Source organism: Antechinus flavipes, chromosome 4 (genome assembly GCF_016432865.1).
Source record: "Antechinus flavipes isolate AdamAnt ecotype Samford, QLD, Australia chromosome 4, AdamAnt_v2, whole genome shotgun sequence".
In the NCBI taxonomy this organism is placed as follows: Eukaryota; Metazoa; Chordata; class Mammalia; order Dasyuromorphia; family Dasyuridae; genus Antechinus; species Antechinus flavipes.
The window spans coordinates 295,986,157-296,010,534 of record NC_067401.1 but is presented as its reverse complement, the minus strand read 5'-3'; the positions used below and the strand labels follow the sequence as shown (position 1 = coordinate 296,010,534).

The following is a 24,378-nucleotide window of genomic DNA, read 5'->3' as shown; positions in this document are numbered from 1 at the left end:
GTTGGACTTCTAAATTTGGGAAAAATGTGAATGTTCCTAATAAAGTTACCTTTTCATATAACAAGAGATTAGGATTGGACCTGTGACTTTATCAATAGAAAGGGCCTTCCAGATGAGTCAATAAGAATTAACATTTATTAAACACCTACCGGAAATTCTTCCTGGAAGAGAAACTGTGCCCAGAAACTCTTCCTATCAATGTAGGTCAAAGCCTTCTCTACAATTGACACCTCACTATTTTTCCACAGTGGGCAGAATTCGATTATATAAAAGTAAAATGGTTTTAGGCTTGTGAAAATGTTCTTTGAAACAGAGAGGAAAGTAGACCAAGGCTATGCTCAGTGGCTGATCTTCTACAAAATATATCTGATCACTTATTTAAGCTTGACTATCTATTGTGGTCTATGTCTTAAATATAACATAATAAACCCAGATTTAAAGAACAGGAAACTACAACATCAATATATAATTAGAAACAACCTTACTTATGAGTGTGTTACAGTAATCTGAATCACAGAATTTTCTGCTTTTCTATCAGGAAAGGACCATATTTAAGGGCTGCATTTCAAAAAGGATGTGGAATAAATTCAATTGATGTGAAGACTGATAAATTGAGGTGAGATTTAGGCAAGCATTCACCTTCAACAAATTTTATAGGCATCCAGGTGGTAACACTCCTGAACTATCTGTTTATGTATCAGATGATACATATGAACTCAGATCTTCTCTATGTTCTATTTCAGTTTGTCAGGAACCAGAAAAACATGAACTATCATTATTAATAACTATGTCACTATCATGACATTTATTAAACTCTAGAGTACATATATATTTATATGTCTACACATATATATTTTGGGGGCACCTTTTGTGAAGGTGTTTATAATACATTTGTCTTCATGAGATTTATATTCTAACTCCTAAGGACACCGATAAAGAGGTGTGTTTGTAGAGAAAAGGGTTATCAGAGTAATAAGGGAATGGGAGGTCAAGTCATGAGAGGTAGATAAAAGAATAGGGATTTTTAATTTATAGAAAAGAAGCCTGCATGGCAGCTACTTTCAAGTATTTAAAAGGCTACTGTAATGTGTAAGAGGAAAATTTGTTTTTTATGGGAAGTTTGGGAGGAAAGTTTTGTTTAGATGTAGGAAAACACTTGTCAATAGTGCTATAAATGAGGGGTATAGTACATAAAAGATACATATAAGCTGTGACTCATTTAAACTATATAAATAAGAAAGGCTGTTAGGCTTTCCCCATTTAATTTAAATTAGCTAGGTATTTAGTGATTTATTACTTCAATGAACCGTTTTCAGAGTAATTCTATGGAGAATCAATTCAAGAACTATAGATCAAATATCTTTTTAGAAATTACTTCAAGAATGTGAGGTTTGGGGGAAATTTAGGTGAAGATAAAAGAGTGAAAGTCAGATAGGGAGAGGCAGTCTAGGAAGGTGGATAGAGAGTCATCATCCTAGTCAGTAAGAACTGGATTCCTGAAAAACTGAAATAAAACAGAAAGGATCTGAGTTCAAATACATCCTCTGATATTTAACCTCTGATTACCTCAGATTTCACAACTATAAAATGGGGATAATAATAGCACCTATCTCACAGGATTGTTATATCAATCAAATGAGAGAATATTTGTAAAGTACTTAGCATAGTGACTGGCCCATAGTTAGTGCTTAATGCTTCCTTCCTTCTTTCCTTCCTTTTCTTCTTTTCCTATTAACCCTCTCAGTAGCCTAAACAACTCTATAAGTCTCAAAAACAGAAAATTGCATGGGTACACCTTCTATGTATTTACATTTTAATAGTACCATGTCAAGTATCACAAAGTATCTTTATGTGAACATGTAATAAATAAACAATAAATTTTAAAAAGGTGAATTTTCAAAAAAAAAATTTCTTAAAATGAATCAATTTAGTTCTCATTGGGGGAACAGAAAGGGTTACTTTGTGACTGACTGCCGGGGGATTTGGGTGTGGGGTATCCTAACTGAGATCAGATGACTGCCCTGTTAAAACAAGGATCCTGAGACTGTGGACTCAGCAAGCACAAAACACTTACTCCTCTGTTACGGGAAAGTCATTAATGGTGCTGACTTTGAGAAGGAAAGCAAAAAGGAGAACAAGCCCCAGATTCTTGCCCAATAATAACAAATGTTCTCTTAAACACTATGGAACATGTATAGTTCTTCTATCAATAACTGTGTTAATGATTTGGTTAGACATTAATGGAGCAGTACAGTGAATATAACTGCACCAAACTAACGAATTCTTGTTTTAAACTAAGGTTCAATGTAGAAGAATATTACAATACAGAACACACAAAGAGTGGAATGTACATGGAACAGAGAGGCTTTCAGGTCTTTTTTTGTGTATGAAAGAAAGAAAGGTAGGGAAACAGTTATACAATCAAAAGCTCCATCTACACTATGGATAGAGCTACAGGAAAAAAAAAGCTAATTTTTGTTCACTCTTCTTTACTCAAAGGCAGAATGAGGGACAGCAAATGTTTAAAGAATATGGGTCTGAAACCACAATACCCTCAGCAAGGATCAGATGAAAAACCTTTTATAAAGGATTCTTTTGAGGGCGAAGGATACTAGACTTGTGATTTTATCACTGTAGGGAGCTCCTGATGTGGAAAATCCCAATCCCCTCAATGTAGATCAGCACTGCTCTGTACCTTACAGTCTTAAGAGTTTCCTGGGGACACTGAGAGATGAGTTTTCCATGTCACAAAATTAATGTTAGAACTAGGCCTTGAATGTACATTTTACTGACTCTAAGGCTAGCCATCTGTTGCCTCAGTCTATACTATTAAAGAAACAAACAGTTGAGACCCAGGGGCCCTCATGATATTATCTATAGAAAATATAACAATTAATTAAAAGTGGTTAGTGATGACAAATCAATTGTAGTGATTTTTTTCCTTCAGTGATCTGGAAATTTTTATCAGGTTTTTCTTCCCCTTATCCAATGCTTTCTAAATTTTTTGATCATGCATTCCATTATTAAAAAAAAAAACAAAAAAACCCCACAACCAAACAAAAAAGCAACCTGAACAAGCACTTACAATTATAGACATATATTTAGATGTACTACTGTACTAACACAGAGGTACCTAGATGGTACAGTGGACAGAGCGCCTGAGTTAAAGTCAGAAAGATGAATTAAAATCAGATCTCAGACACTTACTAGCTCTGGGGCCATGAACAAGCTATTCAACCTTGTCCTGCTTCATTTTCTTCAACTGTAAAATGGGGCAATAACACTACCTACTTCTCAGGGTTGTTGTGAAGATAAAATGAAAAAAAAATATTTGCAATACACTTAGCATAGAGCTTAATATAAATATAATATAAACGTTTTTTTGTCCCACACATGAAAAGCCAGTAAGCAAAAGCAAACAATATCTGAACTGCATTCAGGAGAAAGTTTCTATATAAATCTATTTCTCTAGATTCTATCTAATGGATACTATCACATCTTAATATCTGATTGATTTTTGGACATTTAGTTGTACATAGTTGGTATGAGTTTGGGGAATAGCTACAAAAGTCAAATTGGTTGGATTATATATAAAACGCAGGAAGAGGTCTCCCAAAAATCTTAGTGCATTAAGTTTTAACAGCTTAATAATGTTATATACCATATCATATTATATTATATTATATTATATGTAAAATAGAACAACAACAATAACTTAGATTATTAAAGCTTAAAATTATACCAAGACTTTTGGGATACCTCATATGATAAGAAAGTAGTTGGAGATAGGTGGTAAAGAGTTTTAAATGTCCTAGAGAGATGTACATATTTGACTCTCGAGGTGTCAGGCAGCCAGGTGGCTCAGGAGGTAGAATGCCAGGCCTGAGATCAGAAAGACTCAAGTTCATATTTGACCTTAGATACTTACTAGCTGGGTGATCTTGGATAAGTCACTTAAGTTTGCTTCAATTTACTGAAGTGTGAAAATGGCAAACCATTCTAGTATCCTTGCCAAGAAAGCCCCATGGACAGTACTGGTGTCACATAGATCATGGGGTTACAAGAGTTGGACCCAACTGAATGATTGAACACTAACAAAGAGCTGATATGGGTCAGTGGAATTTGTGAAGTAGAGAGTTATAATGTCAGTCCTGTTCTTTAAAAATACTTTGGTAGCTTTGTGAAGGATGGATTAGAATGGGAGGAAAGACTAGGGAGGCCATTGCAATTGTCCAGGTAAGAAATGATATTTGTGTATGTGTAGTGTGGGAGAAAAGGAACCAAAGATGAATTTGAAATTGTGATCCCTAAGTGCCTAGAAAGAGAATGGCCCCTCCATAAAAAATAGAACATAATAAATCTGTGATTCAGATTACAATTCATCCATACTTGCTGTCCTGTGTGAAGATTTAAAAAAAAAAAATCCCAAACAAAAAGTGACTTTAGTGGGCCTGCATAGCATAGACATAAAATAGGGGGCAAGAGCATAGTATATGTGTAGGATAAGGAAGAAAAGCTATGATGAATTTGACAAATGCTCGGTGCCTGGTACTGATGTTAAATTCTCACTACTCTTTGGGGCTAAAACCCAGAAAAGCCAGAAGGCTGGGAATATTTGCATAATGGCAGGAAGGATTATTGTAAGTCCCTGCTAGATTATAATGGATAAAGGGTAGATGCTGTTATATTAGAACCCCACTATTGGGTGCTCCACCAAAATTGCATTGAGATCCATCTTTTGATCCTGGAACTGACAAATAACAGACCTCATGGTGTAATGCATAGCTCTCATGTAGAGACCAGTGACCTAAACAATATTCTTGTTTAATACTTCTCCCTGATTAAATGAAAATTAGAGCAAAAACAAAGATCCTGAAAAACCCTAATTTCATAATAAAGGCATGTGGGTTAGGCTATAGCCTTAGAGGAATGCCTCTGGAACACTAAATGGGGAGATGGTGAAGATGCTAGGGTAGAAGTGATCCATAATTCTCTTTCTTGCACTTTGATTGGAGAGTACCATAGTACCTTGCTTCTTTAACAATTATTTACATGAGGTTGGCTTGTATATGTTGGAGCAGGGGTAATCTCTGGACTTATGCATATTCTGATGTACGTTTCCACTCTTATATTTACACACCTGTGGGAGAACATCCACAAGTGGTAATGAGAACTAAGGAGTTAATGTTTTCACAGATGGTTTAGTAACTACCTTGGGCTGAAAGATTCTTTCTAAAAGTGGCAAGAGATTTCAGGAAAAGAGTATTTTAAATCCAATTCTGAGAGAAAGTAGGGCTGAAGTCCCAATCTTTTGAGAACTAATAGAGGAACTAAAGAGGGGTAAGAGTCTTGGTATCAAAAGTGACCCATGAGTACTTGCATGCTCAGTGAAAGGTAAAAACTGAGGCAGAATAGATATTGGTTCAATTTAAGTCAGAAGATTCAGGGTCAGGAATTTTCCAAACCCAGTTCCTGAGATAAGCTGAGGCTTATTCTCCCAAATCTAGTTAAGTCCAGGGAGTAACAGGTACTGAGACAGAGAGTTCTGGGTCAAGGAATACTCTCAGCCCTAGTCCTTAGCCAGTAGGAGGATGAATTATCCACAGGCATTAATCCAGAAATTTTAATTCAGTTCTTGTTCCCCTTTGTGCAAAGGACTACTCAAGGAGTACAATCCTTCTATCCCTAACAATTCCTGTAACATCTCCTTCACTCAAAGAAAAATTAATGTGAAATAAAGCATTTATTGACAAATATATAAGAAAAGGTTCTGAGTTATTGAACCTAGAAGTCATTATAGATTTTTTTCCTGAAAAGTACCAAACATATTCTGGTGACCAAAAAAAATAAAGAAAACTTCGGACTCATTAAAATGGACATTAAAACCAAAAACTTTCTTACTCAGCTAATACTTTCTTAAGTGGAAGAAAAAAGGGGAGAGAATTTGTTACTTATGAGTCCCCTACAACTTGTAAACATTCTTAAGTTTAATATTATGTGAATTCCTGGATTTATGTAATAGGAAAATAATGCTTTAAGACTCTAAAGTGCAGAGAAGATGCTCATTTGCATTATTAGAAAAAAAATTCCTCAGTGGCAATCCCTACACCAATGACATCATAGGTTAGGCAGGTCTAAAAATTTTTCTAAATGATTAGAATGGCCATGTGAGCTTTCTGAAAAGAAAAGCAGAGTACACATGGCTGCAGAATCTGATGGGCCAGCAGAACAGCTTGGAAGGGAGAAGATCTCAATGTATCCTCATTCCTAATACAAATGAGTCATCTTGAGAGCACAAAAGAGAAAAGAAAGTTTCCTCCATAGGAGGAAATCTTTCTACATAGGAGAAAACAAAATCTAATGTAATAGGACAAAATTCATAAAGCAGGCATAAAATAACATTAAACTCTCATTTCAGCTTACATAGGGATAGTGGATAAATTAGCCTCAGAATTACCCAGACCGAAATTCAAATCTTACCAGCAATACAAATTAGCTATGCAACCATGAACAAGTGCTTGGACCTTACAGGGCTCCGGATTACATTCTATGCTTGTAAGCCATAGAGAGACAGTTGCCTATCTGCATTCATGGAAGGAATTTCCATGCGGAGGATTTCCCAAACAGATGAAAGCAAAGGTCCAGAATCCTCCCAAATAGTGGGAAAACTAGACTAATTATGTGAAAATCCTGACAAAATTTTAAAGGAATTGTAGTTATCACTTTTAATTATACAAAGCGATGAAAAATTATGGCTTAATTTTGCTAAGTGAAGATTCTGGGAAACTGCTTTAATTAACATTTCAGTGATTTGTAATTAGTACATAAACTGAATGAACCAAACAAATGATTCTAAAATGCCTGAATAGTCTATTCTCTATAAAGTTTAGTAATATGTTCCCTGGAGCCTTGTTAGCTCTGTTAACCTGCTTAGCAGATCCGTATTTCTTTTTCCCCATAGGGATGTCAATTGTAAACTTTAGCTCAGGCTGTTTTGATTTCATGAATTAAGTATACATAGATTCTGAATTAAAGGTGTCAGCTTAAAAGAGAGTAAGAAAAATAAAAACAGAGATAGAGACAAGAGACAAGAGAGACACACTCAAAGAAAGAAGATGACCATGGTATTCTGTATAAGCATTCCTTATAGAGTCAAGGGATTTGGGATTGGAATCCCAGCTTTTCTATTGACACTTAAGTGGCGAAGAGCCTCAGTGTCCTCATTTGCAAAATCAGAGACTCTATACAGTCTCTATCCAATTCTAAACATGTTGGATCTATAGATAACCTAGACAAGGAAGGAGATTACTTTGGAAATTACTGATTTATTTTTTAAAACACCCCCATGAGCTAGTCTTAAATATACAAGAAACCAAGGATTCAGCCTCATTGATAATTCTAAAATACATGAGGAGCCCTGAAAAAGCCATGGCAAGTTCTCATAACAGAGGTGCTAGTCTTTCTTGACCATTCCATATATCTTTGGTGTCTACCAGCCACCTACCTAACTCTCACCTTTGGGTCTAGAAAGCTTAGCATGAACAGCAGCCACACTCCAGTCAAATCATTGAGCTAATAAACCAGGTGGAGGGTAACCAGAGGCCTCAAATCCACTGATAAGTTAGAAGTATATTGACCCCAAGCATGTGAAGACTTCCCCCAGTGCAATGGTGCAGTGCATGGATGAGAACAATTTGTTCCAGTGGCTAAGAAGAAGGCTGAAACAGACATTGTGGAGCTTCTGAGCTTGAAGCAGACATCAAAGAGTCGAAGGTAATCCACTGTGTTCTAAGACACTTCCAGTAATTGTGACTTATGTCCTGCCACTGGACTTGGGTAACTTTGTTTTTTTTTTTTTCTTTCTTTTCCCTCTGAGGAAACTGGGATTAAGTGACTTGCCCAGGGTCACAGCTCGGAAATATTAAATGTCTGAGACCAGATTTGAACCTCAGGTCATCCTGACTTCAGGACTAGTGCTCTATCTACTGTGCCACCTAATTGCCCCTGGACTTGGATAACTTTGGAAATAACAGTGAGGCTTGTGACTTTGTGTAATTGTACCTCACTTAAATCCAATTCATAAGCAAGGGAAGACATTAATTATGATGTCACTGGTCCATTCTGAAAAATGAAGGACAAACAATAGTAATTCTAAAATATATTTAATACCAGAATCATGATGAAAGAGGAAGGTTCGTCTTCTTTAATGAATGAGTGACACTTATTCCTTGATCTTTTAAGTGACAGACTTAAGATTACTGGAAAGTTTTTGCCAAGTAATTAATTGGCAAGGAATAATGCTATGAATTATGAAAGATCCTGCCTTTACAAGGAAGCTCACTATAGTAGTTAGTGTAGAGATTTGAGTTTCCAACTCGGACCCTTAACACTTCTTAGCTGTGTGACCTTGGGCAAGTCAGTTAACCCTAACTGCCTAGCTAGAAAGTAAAAAAAAATTTAAAAAGCTTGGCTCAGGAAATTCTGGACTTTAACAAGATGGTCTCATAACAATTTTTAGGGACCCAAATATAAATAGATAGTATTTTCTCTTTAAAATGGTCACTAAAAATATCTGAGGCTACATTATTTCAATATATTCAAAAGACCTCATTTCATTGAAGTACATTTTATCATGCACTTATGTGCAAATAATGGACACCATTTCTATTTGAATTTGACACTATTGGCATAGAGAATTCTTGCTGAAGACAACCCATTTAATAATACAGATCAGCAGCTGTACTTTGAGAGTCAGAAGACACTAGCCTGATATATGATGATGTTATTTTAAAATTACAGGACAAAAGGGCTAGAAAGCAGTTTATGTGACAAAGACCTTGGGATCAACAGCACCAAAGGCCCATATGAGTCAGCAGTGTGATGTGGCAGTCAAAGGGCTACTGTGATTTGGGGCTGAATTGTTATTTATTTTTTCAGTTTGATTCACATTTTGTTTTTATATAACATACATTTACAGATAATTCCCACTTAGTGAGAGTTAAATGAAACTAATAACAGTGACCTAATTAACAAGTGCAGGTAACATTTCATACTGTATCACCTCTTCCACCTTTCTATTTTTTTTTAAGAAAAAAAATTAGATTTCTGTTTTTGCACTTAGACTATTGGGGAAGAAAAGAAAACAAACAAATTTCTTGTAACTAATGCATACAGACATAAAATAAATTCCCTCAATGATTATATACAAAAATATTTTAGGTTTCATTCTGCTCTTTAAATCTATCAGCTTTCCTTCATAAATTACAGGTTTCATCATTGGTCCTTTGGAGTCATGAACAGCCATTGCATCAAGTATAATTCTAAATTTTTTTTTTTAACAGTGATGTTGTATTGTATAAATGATTCTACTCACTTTGGGCTGAATTACTTGAATGATAATGTCCAGAATGAATGAAGCAATTGATAGTGAAGGAAGTGATTGATAGTTCTGTTGCAGTTTGTCCTCTGAAAAGTGCTGGGTACCACATTTTAAAAGGGACACTGACAAACTGAAATATGTTCAGAGGAAGATGACCAAAATGGTAAGGGGGACTGAAACCATATCATGTTATTATAATGGAGAGCTGGCACATAAGCAGACCTCATCAGTTTATTCAATTTTTCTGCTTTGAGGATGCAGGGAACTTATTGGTGGGAGAATCATAATATGTGTGATAGAACTAATATCTACAGGATTTCCCCACAATATAGATTAAGCCTACTTCATCTTCTGTCTGAGACACAGGTTAACTTTTCCTAAAATAGACAAAAGTGGTGCCAAGATCTGATTAGCCCTAGTTTCTTTGATATAGCTTCCTGGTCACCTAAGGCATATAGCTATGTATAACATTTGTTTTTTGATGTCTTTATTTCTTTTTCTCTGCATAAATTTGTGATCTAAATACCTAACATTCTTTCCAGCATGACATACATTTGATAATTTAAAACATAGTACAGTTTTAAAATGTTGGCTTTTCACATTTTGCTCATGCTTATATATAAAATATTTTAAAGTTGATATCAGATTCCCCTCCCCTTTTCCCCAAGTCCTACTCTGAAGCCTCTTAATGGTATGGCTCTTCAAGAGAATAAGTTTTGTCAAGCAGGCTCTGTCATTATCTGCTTTGATTATGGCGTATGAATGATGTCCAGGAATCAGCTTGGCTAAGTTCAGAATTTTATAATCAGGTTGGCCATAGGATGATGAATATTTTGGACACAATGATTTTTGAAAACTGTATACAAAATTATGTAGGAGTTGTATGTTATTTTCGTAAAGCAGGTAGTGAGGACCATGAAATTACATTGCCTTGAATTATTGGCAGAATCTAGTAAGAAAAAAGTATTGCAAAGCTAATATCAGTCATTAGTACACATCTTTTGGCACCTGCTTTCACTCTATAATTTGTAATTATTCATTTATATTATTCAGAGAACTTTTTACTGTTTTAAAAAATCTTTTTTGCAATAGAATTAAATCTTTTTTTGCAAATGCTTTTTTATTAAAGAATTAATAGCTTCACTTTTGAGGGTAATAAGAATATAGATGACTTCATTACTTCTTGGTTTCCTTTGGGGCTAAAGAACATAGGACAGAAGGTACTTTTGTCCAAAAGGAATAAGCAAGCATCATTTAATGTAAAGCATTTTAAATTTTTTTCTTTGGATAAAAAACTTTATCCAGAAGGGAAAAGTATTATATCACTCTCTCCACCAAAGTAGCTGCTGAAAAACTTTCCTGGATCTTTGCTCTTTCACTAAAAATAGCATAGAGCGTAGAAAAGTTGGTAGCATTTGGCTGGTGCAGCGTGGGTACATAAAATGCAGTTCTGTATCCTCTTTGTACCAGAAAAGATGCCCAGCAAAATTTCTTGGAATAATGAGGGAAGTTCAACCTATGTGGAGTCAGTAAGGGAAAATCCATAGCAGGGAATTCGAATCCTCCAGAAAAAGAGGAATACCAAACTGTTGGTGGAGTGGGGAGAGATGGCCATTTGTCAAAAATGATGGCATGAATTGACACAGAGAAAGAACTATTAGTAGGTAGTCTAACTTGTCACAAGGAACTACACACCAATATGAAGGCACTGTGCCCTCATTATAATTAATGATACTTAGAATGAGTTGCTTTCAGAATACAAGAGGCCTCTCAGTTTATAAGAGATATATTCTAGAGATTCCTATGAATAGTAAATTTATGGGAACAATATTATGCCTATGTTAAATAAGAAGAACTAGACTATCAGGTATTAACAAGAGAGATGAGCAGTTATAAACTATATTTCCAATATTCTGAATGACTGTCAAGCACAACAAATATTTAAAACTCCAGTTAAAGAACTGAACATCTGTAGTTCTTATACATACTGTTTATAGTAAGAAAATTCTGAGGTAATAGTGTTTATATTATCCATCATTCTACTTATTTAAAAACAAATAAATAAAAGTCAAATATATCATTTTGTTGTTTAGTCATTTTTCAATTGTGCTAACACTTTGTGATCCCCTTTTGGGATTTTCTTGGCAAGGATACTGGAGTGGTTGGTCATTTCCTTCTCCAAATCATTTTACAGATGAGGAAACTGAAGCAAATAGAGTTAAGGGGTTGTCCAGGGTTTCACAGCTAAGTGTGAACTCAGGAAGATGAATCTTCTTGATTCTAGGCCCAGCATTCTATCCACTATGTCATCTAGCTGCCAATATGTTAACTAATAGGAGCTAAAATATTGTATAGATTTTTAGGGCTTTTTGCTGTTATCATAGAAAATCCTATTTTAGATGATTACACTTTAAAATCTTTCAAGAAATAGATTATTGTGCATTTGACTTTTGATATATACACCTATTTCTCAAGCTTACTTGTGATAATAATGACATTAAAAGTTCTTTGTAATATCAAAAATGACCTCTTCATTTCAAGTTCATTCAACCTGAGGCAAAGAAGTCATAAGTGTCCAGTTTTGAAAACCATACTTTAACTTGTTATGTAATTAAAGGGTTGAAATAGTATAGGCAAGTTTAATGGTGGAACTAAATTATCTGTGGGATACTGATACCATCCAATCTATTCAATCATTACATCAATTGATTGCTTTTTAATTTGTGTTCCCCAGTGTTTAATGAATGCCTAGAGGTTGATTGACAAGCATTTATTAGTGCCTACTATGTGCCACATTAAGACAAAAATGAAATAGTCCTTATTCAGGAATTTAGCATTCTACTAAAACAACTCCAAGTTTATTAAATAACAACTTTACTACTGAATCTGCTGAATCCAATGTGCTAAAAATTTCCTTATTTTTAAGACCTCTAATCTTGGCTTCTGTGACACTGCATTCTAATGGTTGAGTCTTCTTCCTCTGACTGTTCTTTATTTGTCTTTACTGGCTCCTTATCCTACTGTCCCCCAAGTTCTGTCCTTGGCTATTTTTCCTCCTCTCTTTATACTCTTTTTCTTGGTAATTTTATTTATTCCTGTAACTTCCGTTATAATCTCTACAAAGATGCCTACAAAAGCATGATCTAATTCCAACCACTTCCTAGAGCTTCAATTCTTGAATGTCTAGTTGCTTGCTAAGTGTCTCCAGTAAGGTCCTTAAAGTCAATGTCTGATACTAAATTTATCCTTTCCCTTAAACTACTCCATTTCTTCTAACCTTTCTACTTTTATTCATGGCTCTACTACTGTTCCAGTTACTCATATTTGCTACCTTGGAATTTTCCTTAACCTTCCACTTCTCTCATCCAATCAGTCACTAAGGTCAGTTGATTCCACCTCATAACATCTTTCATATTCATCCATTTTTTTTTTTCTATTCTTTCTGTAACCACTTTAGTTCAGATCTTCATTTCATATTAGCTAGACTACTATAATAACCTAATTTTTCCTACTTCCATTCTTTTTCCTTTCTAGTACATTCCTCACACTGCCTAATCTTTTCTTGTGTCACTCTTATGTACTCAATGACTTTCAAAGGCTCCCTATTGCCTACTGAGTAACATATAAAATAAATATTATGTTAATGTCCTCTCTGGTGAAACTTCAATCTACATGAACAATATTATCAAAACTGAAAGAACTAAAATTTACAAAACCAACCTCAGAGACTTGTTGAAATCATGTTGGAAACTAAAAAAAGCTATAGTAAAAAAAAAAACGCAGAAAGACATCTAGGTGGCACAGTAAATAATGTGCTGGGCCTAAAATCAGAAGGAATGTTCAAATGTGAACTAAAACACTTATTGGCTATGTGACCCTGGGTTACACTTAATTCTGTTTGCCTCACATTTCCTCATTCGTAAAATGAACTGGCGAAGAAAATAGCAAAACCACTGTAGTATTTTTGTGAAGAAAATGCTACATGGAGTCCTAAAGAGTTGGACATGAATGAAATGACAGAACAACAACAAAAGAATGTAAAACATCAGCTATAGATAAAAAGTCAAACTTTCTTATTTCTGTCAAAGGCGCAATCAATATATTAGTTCAGGTCCTCCTCATGTCCCACCTAGATTATTATAATAGTTTTCTAATTGGTTGCTCTGTCTTAAGTATTTACCAACTTCCCAATCTCTTTACTAGAGGTATCAAATTGACAGCCCCAGAGTGCAGTGATTAACCAGAATAAAATGTAATTGGAAAATTTTAACAAAATAAATTAAAATATAGTATAACATGATTGACCAAAATAAAATGTAATTGGAAAATTTTAACAAAATAAATTAAAATATAGTACAACATAAAATTAATTGTGGTTATCTATATCAATTTGCAACCTACAAGGATCTATATTCATTTGTTTGATACAAATTTACATTACCAAAAAATTTCTTTATAATAATAAAAATGATTATCTGAATGCTGAAATTTGTCTTTGTATGTACCTGGTGGGAAATTAAAATATTATTGGAGAAAAAAAAGATTTTCCTTAAGCACAAATTTGACCATGTAACTGTACTCTACTACTCAGTAAATTCCATCTATTTCCTATTGCCTAGAGTCAATTATAAATTCTATTTAAAAATCTTTTACAATCTGGCCTCATCCCATCTTTCCAAACTTCTTGGACCTTACTCTCCATCTTGCTCTCTATAATACAGCAAAACTGGTCTACTATCTTTTCCTCTCCCATCTCTATGTCTTTTGCAATGACTTTCCTCCATGTAGAAAACATACTCTCCTACCCCACCATTTGAAGGATCCTTCTCTTCCTTCAAGGCATAGATTATTCATGAAAATCCTTTCCTAACTCTTTGCATTGTCTTCCCTTTCAAATGGACTTGTATTTAACTACTTTGTATTTTATTTTGCTTTATAGTTATTCTGCAAATAATTAGAGATAGCCTTTACTTCCTTATTACAATTTTAGTTCCTTGACAGTAGGAATTGTTTTATTCATTATATCTGTATCTTTACCACATATTAGATTGCTTGGCACATTTTGTGGTTAGTAAGTCATTTCAAATGTGTCTACTTCTTTATGATTCCACTTGGGATTTTCTTGGCAAAGATACTAGAGTAGTTTGCTTTTTCCTTCTTATTTTACAGATTTGGAACTCATTTCATAGATGTGGCAACTAAGGCAAACACGGTTAAGTGACTTGTCCAGGATCACACAGCAAGGAAGGGTGTGACGTCAGATTTAAACTTAGAAAGATGAATCTTCCTGACTTTAGACCCAGAGTTCTGTGTACCACTTACCTGCTTCACAGTGGAACCTTAATTAATGCTGGTTCACTGGATGACTAATTGCCCAAGGTCACACAGTTAATATTTGGCAGAACTACAATTTAAACTTAGATCCTAAGATTCTAAATTCAGTGCTCTGTCTAGTCCTGAAACAAAAAGTTTGAAGGCTGAAGGTACAGTGAATATAAACAAGTAAATATAGTGAGGAATATAGTGTCCTATAGAATAGTGACATCTATAATTAGAACAAGAAAGGAGAGAGTAGTTAATGATGAGAAGTTTTGAGGAATAGAGGAAAGGAAAGTCAGGCACTGTCTGGAGGATGGTCTCAAATCTTCTCAGTGAAATAGAAAACAAAATCATAAGTGGATAGAAGGATTGTGGACTTTCTGAGTGAAGAAAAGAATTTGAATATGCTTTGCAGAATAAGACAAGAGGTAAAGAAAATAAAAAACATGACTGCAGGGCATTAGAAGGGTTTAGTTGAGATTATGTTCTATCAGTTTATGGCGGGCAAAATCAATAATTTCATAATTTTCTCTAGTTGTACTCAGCAGCTCAAATCCAAGGATGGAGATTATTTTACAAATTAATTTACATTTTACATTATTTTTATATATCATTCATATAATTATATTATTTTTCATTGTTATTGTTTACATCCTATATTTAGAATAAAATTAAAAACACACAAGCAATCCAAATAATTTTGAAGGTACATAAGAATTGTGTTTCTTTTTTGTGTGTGTGTTATCATCTTGAATCATTACAAAGCAATATAGATTGTTTATCTTGAAATATGTCATTGATATTTGAACCTCATTTCAAATGTTTCCATTTGATATTTACAATTTCAAAATGTTTTTTTTTTTTTTTTGAATGAATAAGATTAGCCATTAAGTGCAATGCCAGATCTGACAAGGCCAAAATTATTATAAAGATTATGGAAGTATCTTTAACAAATAATTCAGATACTTTAAAAGTATAATATAATTTAGTCATATATATGCTTGTCAAACTATATTATAGACATACATACACATATATGTATACACATATATCTATATATGTTATGATTCTTAGAAGGTGCTAAGTTACTGGAATTGACAGAGACAATGATTATGTACTTAGTACTTATTAGAGTTCACACCTTTCACACCTTTAAGAGAGCATATATAAGCTAGGAGCCTCAACCAGGATGCACTTCTGGAGATTCACAAGTCAAGATTCAGTGGAGGAGATTCACAAGTCACAGAAGCCTACAAAAGCCTACAAGCCCACTCTTGGAGGCAGAGTCTGATTCATTCCAACTTCCACCTTTGTGCTAGCTGGGGAGATTTGAAGGGAGCAGAGGCAAAGGACTAGCGGCAAGAGCTCTTGAAATCAAGGAGAGAGAAGGCTTCCAGAAAACTCCAAGTGAAGGAGATAAGATTTTGGAAGATTCTGAGTTGCTTGTGTGTTTTTAGTTTTTATTCTAAATATAGGATATAAACAATAACAATTTTAAGAAAAAAAAAAAAACAGTCTTAAAGAGAGAGAACCAGTCTGAAAACCAAGAAATCCAATCTATCTCTCACCCACACTAACTGTGCTCCTAGACCAGTTGTTGAGTTTGTTACAAGTTGCAGATTAAAAAAAAAAAAAAAGAATTCTTTCTTTTCCTTACCTGCTATATCTTCCAGACTTGGGATAACAATTGTGCTGCTTTTATGAATTCGATGACAAAGCCATGAGATTATCAATGAACTCTCAACATTTTCCAGTTCCAGACTGTCATCAACAAAGAGGGAACCCCATTTTTTAGAAAATGAATTTAAAGGCTTTTTCAGCTGTCCCTGAGAGAAGTAGAAACCCCGCCCCCCCACACACAGATAAATTAGACACATCAAATCAAATTCAGGTAACGGATTACTAATTTTTTTTCTTGATGGAAATAGTACAAACATTAAAAAAAAAATGTAGCAATACCAGTTACTAATGCTTTACCAAACTATGCCTTTTATTTGGAGCAGTTATGTTGTTCACACTGCCATTAGACGAATTCCCAAAAGTGGTGAACATTAGTCCTAAGGTATTTCCAGAATAGTGGTAAACAAATGAAAAAACAAAACAAAGCGAAAGAAACATGGCACAGAAAATCTGTAAAGTGCATTTCTAAAGTAAAATTTTTTGAATAATATAAAGCTCCAGATAAGTCTTTGGATTTATGAGCCTTAGTGCTTTACATATTTATTCTGCATTCACTTTCCATATTTATTCTGCTTTCACTGACGTATGAGATCATATGTTTTTTTGGTACATTTTAATAAGATTTTTTGCTACATAAATATATGGAGTCAACTTAACAAAGAAGGGTGGGATTGTCTTTTTAGACAGCATTTATCTGAGAACCCACTAAAGAAGAAATGACTTAATTTCACTAGCAGTATTTCAGGGCAACACGGAATCTAATAGTTACATATAGTAAAGTTTAAAAGCAACATTTTCAACAACCTGGCTCTAAACTACTTTTCCAGGTTTATCATTAAGTATTTTTTTTACATATAATATAGTTTAAGTGAATTAGCCTTCTTGCTTTTTCTCACATATCCCTCACTCTTCATCTCCCATCTTTATGCCTTTGCACAGGTTGTCTCCTGCCCGCCCCTCCCCGCCCCCAGCTTGGAATGCACTCCTTCCTAACTTTTGCCTCTTAGAATCTTCGGCATCCCTCAAAGCACACTAAAGTAACAACTTTCTATATGAAGTCTTTTCAGTTCCATTGCTCTCAACTGCCACTTCCTTTTATCCTATATTTGTTTTGCATGCATATTTATGGACAGCTTAAGTAGCACAGTAGATAGGAGCAACAGGAGGACCTGCATTCAAATCCAATCTCAGTCATTTCCTAGTTCTGTCTTGGCACAGTCATTTAACCCTGTTTTCCTCAGTTTCCTCATCTGTAAAATGAGTTGGAGAAAGAAATGGCAAACCACTCCAGTATTTTTGCCAAGAAAACCTCAAAATGGATATGACTGATTAAACAATAAATATACACTTACACATACATAATAAAAAGTTAGCTCCTACGGGGCAAGAATTGTTTCCTTTTGTTCTCTGTATCCCTGGTGCCTAACACAATATCTGGAACATAGCAAAGATTTAATAAGTGTTCATAGACTGACTTATGGGCAACTTTGTTATGGATATTTGTTGTTCTTTAGTCAATTAATCAGGGCAACTCTTCTTGACCACATTTGGGGTTTTCTTCGTAAAAATACTGGAAGTTTGCTACTTCCTTCTCCAGATCATTTTATAGATGAGGAAACAGACACAAACAGGATTAAGTGACTTGTCCAGGATCACACAGTCCAGGGTCTGCTCTTTATCTTCTTGGCACCAAGGTGCATCTATATGTATGTATATAGATAGCTACAAGCAAAGCTGCCAAATATTCTGTTGCCCATGTCTCTAATATCATGCTCTCTGTTTTTGCATATTTTGTGTATGAGAGATTTATATATGCAGGATGGTGGCAATTTCTGGAGATAGATAAGACCTCAATGTAAATATTTTTCCTTATGTAAAAATGCTTTTTTGAAGCATATTTTTGCTTTGATCTTCTCTTTATTTCAGACCCTTGCATTTATTTTGACAAAAAACAATTTTAAACCTTGCTATGAGTCAGTTAGTAAGATTTCATAACACCTGGAAGTACACTGCAACACTTAGGTGTACATCTCAAAGAGAGGTACTGCATCTCTTTTAGTAAATCTATAATCTCATCAGGAAAATATGACAAATACACAATCAAATGAAATTTAATAATTACTCAAATGTATAAGAATAAGAAGGATTTCATTGGTGGACTGGAGAAAGGTGGGTCATAATCATTTTTTACCAAGGCACCTAGAAATAGTCTAAAATGAACTACTTTTTCCATAAACTACTGGAGTGTCATAAGTCTGCTTACTTCAGGGAAAATGTTTTTAAAAAGATCTAATGACGTTCTCCTTTTTAATTTTAAAGTGTCAACTTTATGTTCTGTGGGAACCTAATTAGAAAAATGTACTGCTCTCATATTCTGTGAGGAACTTTTTGTTCATAGAATATATGAAATATAGAATTGTCCCTACCCCCACCTCCTTTTCAATTCTTTGCTTTTCAATTCAATTCTTTCTTTGCTACCTTCTTTCTCCCAAATGTGGCAGCACAGGATAGTAATTGTAATTAATTTCATAGCTTCTTACAATTTATTCTTATTGTTGGATTCACTGATGATCTAATAGAAAAACTCAACCTCCTTCTTATCCCTTCTATGTGCCTCCCCTCCACCCTGAAAACTCAAGATGATGCATTTAATTCCAAACTCAACAGGATAATAATTCCTTTACGTGAAAAGGGAAATGTCCTTAACAAGAAACACTCAACATCTTTAATACCACCCTAATATGTTGTATTGGTAAACCACAGAAAGAAAAGGAACTTGTATTTATACTGAGGCCAGGAAAAATGGACAGCTGCAAATGATCAAGCCTCCAAAAAATTAACAAGCAAAAGGTTACACAGGTGTGTCTTGCTTTATACAAGGCTTGTAGGGAGGTGGGAGAGGGGTATTCTTGCAAAAATTGAGAAAATAAAAATTTTGTTGACTGAGTTATTTCATTATTTTTTTCAATTTCTAAAATGCTTTCTGAATTATTTTTAATAGCTAACTTCCAAATTTTTTTATCCTGTGCCTCCTAGTTAGCAAATAACAAGTTAGCCTGGAACAAAGCATATTTACATAAGAGAATAACTTCTCAATTTTTTATTTAAATAGAATGTTTGTTTTTAGGGTTTCCTTAAAGTGGGATCTATCTGTAAAGAGTTCATTAAGAAACAATTTAGCCTACATTTTCCAAGTTGGTTTTAATAAATTGTTAGAATTTCCTTTAAAACTTGAGGAAATTAGGGGACAAAGAAGTTTATAATGAGCCACTTTATAAATCAGTGATAGTACCAGGCTTCTCATTTGAAGGTCCTCAATTCTTTCTTTTTAAGCTTTTCACAAGATGAATAGTGCTTCCCATTCCTCAATTACTCATTGGCAAAACTGAGGGAGAAAAATGTCTATTCTCAAAGTCAAGAATGGTTCCACAAAAATGTATCCTATTGTTAAGGCAACTTAGGTATCATAATGGATAGACAATTTGGTGGTGGAGAAATTTAATATCCTTCCTCAAATACTAGTAAGTTATGTGATTCTGGGCAAGTCATTTAAGCTCTCTGCCTCAATTTACTAATCTTTAACTTGAGAGGGTAGGATGATAGAATTATTAGTGTTCCTCAGTTTTATCTCTATGATATCTGGAATCTGAATCTCAGAAGGTTTTATTTTTTGATAGTAAACAGATTTATATTTACTGAAGAGCTAAAATTAAGGAAAACATTGTTTGAAGTTATAGGAAAAGTTGGTATAGGCAACGAAATAAAATAATTTGTTTTTAATAGTGTTTTCAATTGCAAGTTGACAAACTTTTCTGCAAATTTACTTAGTATTTTATTACTGGCTGTCTTGGTAAAAATGATATATGTGTATGTTTCTGTTTTCTAATATTGAACATATTAAATTTGTATTTCTTTCCTTTTTTTTTTTTACCTTTCTATTTCCTTCAGTTAATTTTTCATCAATGTTAAGAATTCCAAAGGAAAATCAAGATGTTTCACTATTTGTTATCCATTTTATTATTAAGTCATAAATCTACTTAAATTTGAAAAGGACCTGAAGAGCACCTTCTACATGCAGTTATAGAAGATTCATAGCTACATATGTGGATACAAAGAATGTGCAAAAACAACTGTTTGGTAATTAAGAGATGTAGCTCTTAGTCTTTTACTCTATCACTTAGTATTAGTTTGAACACTTAACCTCTATGTGTCTCTCATTATTAATCTGTACAATGAGAACTAGATGATTAAATGAGTTTTGGAATTAAAAGTCTATGATTCTGTAATATTCTATAACTTAAACTACTTAGAGTTTTTGCATAGTTTCCGTAATGGTTGACTTGGCAAATTACTAAATAGATTATATTCTACTGATTTTGAGACAAAACAGAAATCACTAACTCTTTGTATCCCTCTTCCTTTCACAATATCTTTTTCCCTAATTTTGCTCTCTACCATCTGTATTTACTCATATTCATGACCTAGGAATCACCCTTGATTGTTTACTCTCTTGAACTCCTACCTCATACTACCTTTCTATTCTATCCCCTGCTCTCTTCTCACACCATAGCCACCCTTCCTCTAGTCCCAATCTGGACATCCATATCCTGAATACATTCCCTCCAAAGCACAGCTCAGATATCACCTCTCCAGGAGGCCCTTCCTAATTACCCTGACCTTGCTACTCTTTCCCCACATCTCCAAATATTATTTTTTAAAAATATTTTATGTTGATTAGATTTACTTTCCTTCTAAGTTGCTTTCTGTCATAAGTCCATTACATACCAAGGTTCCTTCTCCTCTAGCCATATGACTTAGGCTAGTTTTTTCTTGAAAAATGACAAAGCTGCTCCAGGGAACTGAACAGCCCAGAAGATTTAGGCTTGTTCTACCTCCTTTGACACTGTTTTTTGGCAGCTTCTTAGTGATATGGCTTCCTGGTTAGGGTCCTTCATACTTAGCAGACATCCCAAGATCACATGAGTCACTACACTCTTCCCTGATGATCCCCCACCTGTAGGGGAGGAAGTCATTTACTCAAGCTAAATGTCAAAATTCTTGTTGAATATCCTTTCTTTGCTATGGTTGGCCTTCTTTTGTTAACTGATGAATGACTTTGAGGCCATTTTGTTTTTACTACTCATAAACTAATGGGTTACTGGACTGAGTTAGGTCTTCCCACCACATCTTTTATCTATTCTGTATGCATCTTTTACCAGGAAGCTAAGTGGTATAGGGGATAGAAAAACTCATATTACTGAGTCCCTCCCCAAATGTTGCTTTGGATACTTATTAGCTGTGTGTCACATAGACAGTGTGGTATATTTCCCCCAGTAGAATGAATCCTTAGTGTAAAGATAGCACCTTCGATTTTTGCCCCCTTAACTTAGTGTAATGCCTTATGGGTCCTACATAAACACTTATTGAATTAGAATCTGATACTTGTTGGTCAGCCATTTCAGTCATGACTATATTTGGGGTTTTCTTGGCAAAGATACTGGAATGATTTGTCATTTCCTTCTCTGATTCATTTTACAGATGAGGACCCTGAGGAGAACAGGGTTAGTGACTTGCCTAGAATCTGACATGGTAAATGTCTAATATTCTGCTCTATCATTCCAAGGATGTATTTGATAGTTCTAGACAGAAATCTAAGATTAAATTAGGCTAGATAATAGTCAGAATGACACAATGACCTATTGCTTTATTTTTAGAAATATTTGTTTAAGAAGACTGAAATGGGTCACAGGAGACCTACCTTATAAACCTGGCTCTAACATTTATTAGCAGTGTGAGACCATGAGTCAGTCTCAACCTCAGTGTACGCAGTTGTAAAATGGTGAGAATATTTTCTCTACCTTTCCATCCAGGGCTGCTGTTAAGAAGATGTTTTATATCACAAAGTGTTACATAAATTCAAGTTATTATTATTATTGTTTGAATCTTGCTCTTGAATAGGTTTGAATTTTTTTTTTTTTGCTTACATGCAAAAATAATTACAGTAATTTAACTGTGAACATCTTTTCTTCTTCCCCGTGCAGTAGAGAGGCTAACCATTTGATATGCTGCAAAGATCAGCACAACCTAATGGAAAGTTGGCTATGGAGTAAGAAGACCAGAGTTCATATTCCAGCTTAGCTATTTACCCTCTGCATGAATCTTGGAAAAAGCATTTAATGTTCCTAGGATTGTTTCCTTATCTACTAACTGGGACCCTCTTATTTGAAATCTTGATTCGATAACCAGTAAAGAGGCACAGTGGATAGAATGTTGGGCATAGGGATAGCTAGGTGGTGTAGTGGATAGAGCTCCAGTCCTGAAGTCAGGAGGACCTGAGTTCAAATCTGCCCTCAGTTATTCAGTTATTTAACACTTTCTGGCTTTGTGATCCTGGGCAAGTCACTTAACCTCAATTGCCTCAGCAAAAAACAAAGTATGTTGGGCATAAAGTCAGGAAGACTCATCTTCCTGAGTTCAAATTTGGCCTCAGACATTTACTAGCTAGGGGACCCTCTACAAATCATTTAAACCTATTTGCCTTAGTTTCTTCACCTGTAAGCCACTCCAGTATCTTTGCCAAGAGAACGCCAAATGGTGTTATGAAGTGTTGAAAAGAACTGAAAAACAATTGAACAATTACAAGATCCATTAAGCTCCATTCAAAATGTTCTCTCTTCTTACCTAAAATTCTTAGCTTCCATTCAAACTACTGAAAATGAAAGTAACATGGAAATTCTCTGCTGAATTTGTGCCCACCCAAGTATTTCTCCAGAAAGGAAATTCCTGACAATTTTTCTGAATTCCAATTCAAGTCTAAGCAAGTTGTAACTTATAGACTAATAAAGAAGCTACAACTGCTGCCTGCACATGCATAAATATAAAATTCCTGATTCCTCTTAACTCATAGCCTATAATGATAACTTGAGAAGGTTTGGCTTTTTTTTTTTTTTTTTAAATTCCACTTACTAAGAAGTTATTGCTTTACTTGTGGTGAGTAAAATAACTGCAAGGGATAAAATACTTGTGTGATCACACACTTTCCACTTACAAACAGTCCGCATTTACCTTGTATGGTCTGCTGACTGACATATTTGGCTGGAAAGAAATAATCTATATTTTTCTAAGCAATAACCAAAGACTACTCATTCTGCCTCACCTCCCCCCAACAGACAAAATACTTTCTCTTTTCCTTTTGATGGGAATAATGTTTTAATATTTTTTTCTTACCAGGGTAGTTAAGAATGTTTGTATCTACCTCTTCTCCCTCCTCCTTCCTTGTCTCTCTCTCCCCCCTCAATGCTTCCCACCATAGTACAGGAAAGATTATGAACTTTAATGACTTGCTGTATTTACTTCCTGGCTTTGATGTTTTCTACTGGCTATGAAGTCGAAAGCACACTGTCTAAAGGAACAAAACTGATACTGAGATTAAAAGTAGAAAAATGCCATACTAGAATATGACTTTTCTGAGCTGTGATCCTAAGTTCTATTAGAAAAAAACACAACTAAAACAATAATAAACAAAATAGTGGCTTCAGTCATTCTGAATCTCAAAGTCAACTTGTTCAATTTCGACTTCTGTGACAAGGGATTTTCCACTGCAGAAACACATATATATCTAAGCTGGCATGAAACCTGTGCCAAAAAACAATGGGCCCACCAATAACAAATAGTCCCTCAATCACAGACAAACGCAAATAAAACATGTAGGTATTCAATCTTGTCACGATTGTTTTGGAGCAGAGCATTGTCAGAATATTCTGAAGTTGAGGTCTTTGAAGAAAACATATGTTTTCCTTACCATGCCAGAAACACAATTAACCATTGTGCATTAAAGTACGGGCCTGAACATGAGCTGTTACTGAATGAGCCTCCGTGTCCCTCTGGCTTCTATGGTCTTCTAGTTCTATATATTGCTACCCTAAGGCTAGCCCTATTACCAATCACACATTTTTTTCAATGCCCCAATTGAAAGTAGGGATCAAGGAAGGAATGTTTCA

The 24,378-nt window shown here is 34.6% G+C and overlaps 1 protein-coding gene across 2 annotated transcripts in view; it reads right to left on the bottom strand.

The window, feature by feature from the left end:
• Positions 1–24,378, bottom strand: part of NT5DC1 (5'-nucleotidase domain containing 1) — a 241,868-nt gene that overhangs the window by 12,903 nt on the left and 204,587 nt on the right. Inside the window, exon 11 of one of the 2 annotated variants that reach the window (XM_051997581.1) lies at positions 16,356–16,524. The exons of the other annotated variant lie outside the window; for it this stretch is intronic. Within the exon in view, the coding sequence (XP_051853541.1) occupies positions 16,356–16,524 (169 nt within the window). The remainder of the gene's footprint in view (positions 1–16,355; positions 16,525–24,378) is intronic. 2 annotated transcript variants of the gene reach the window in all.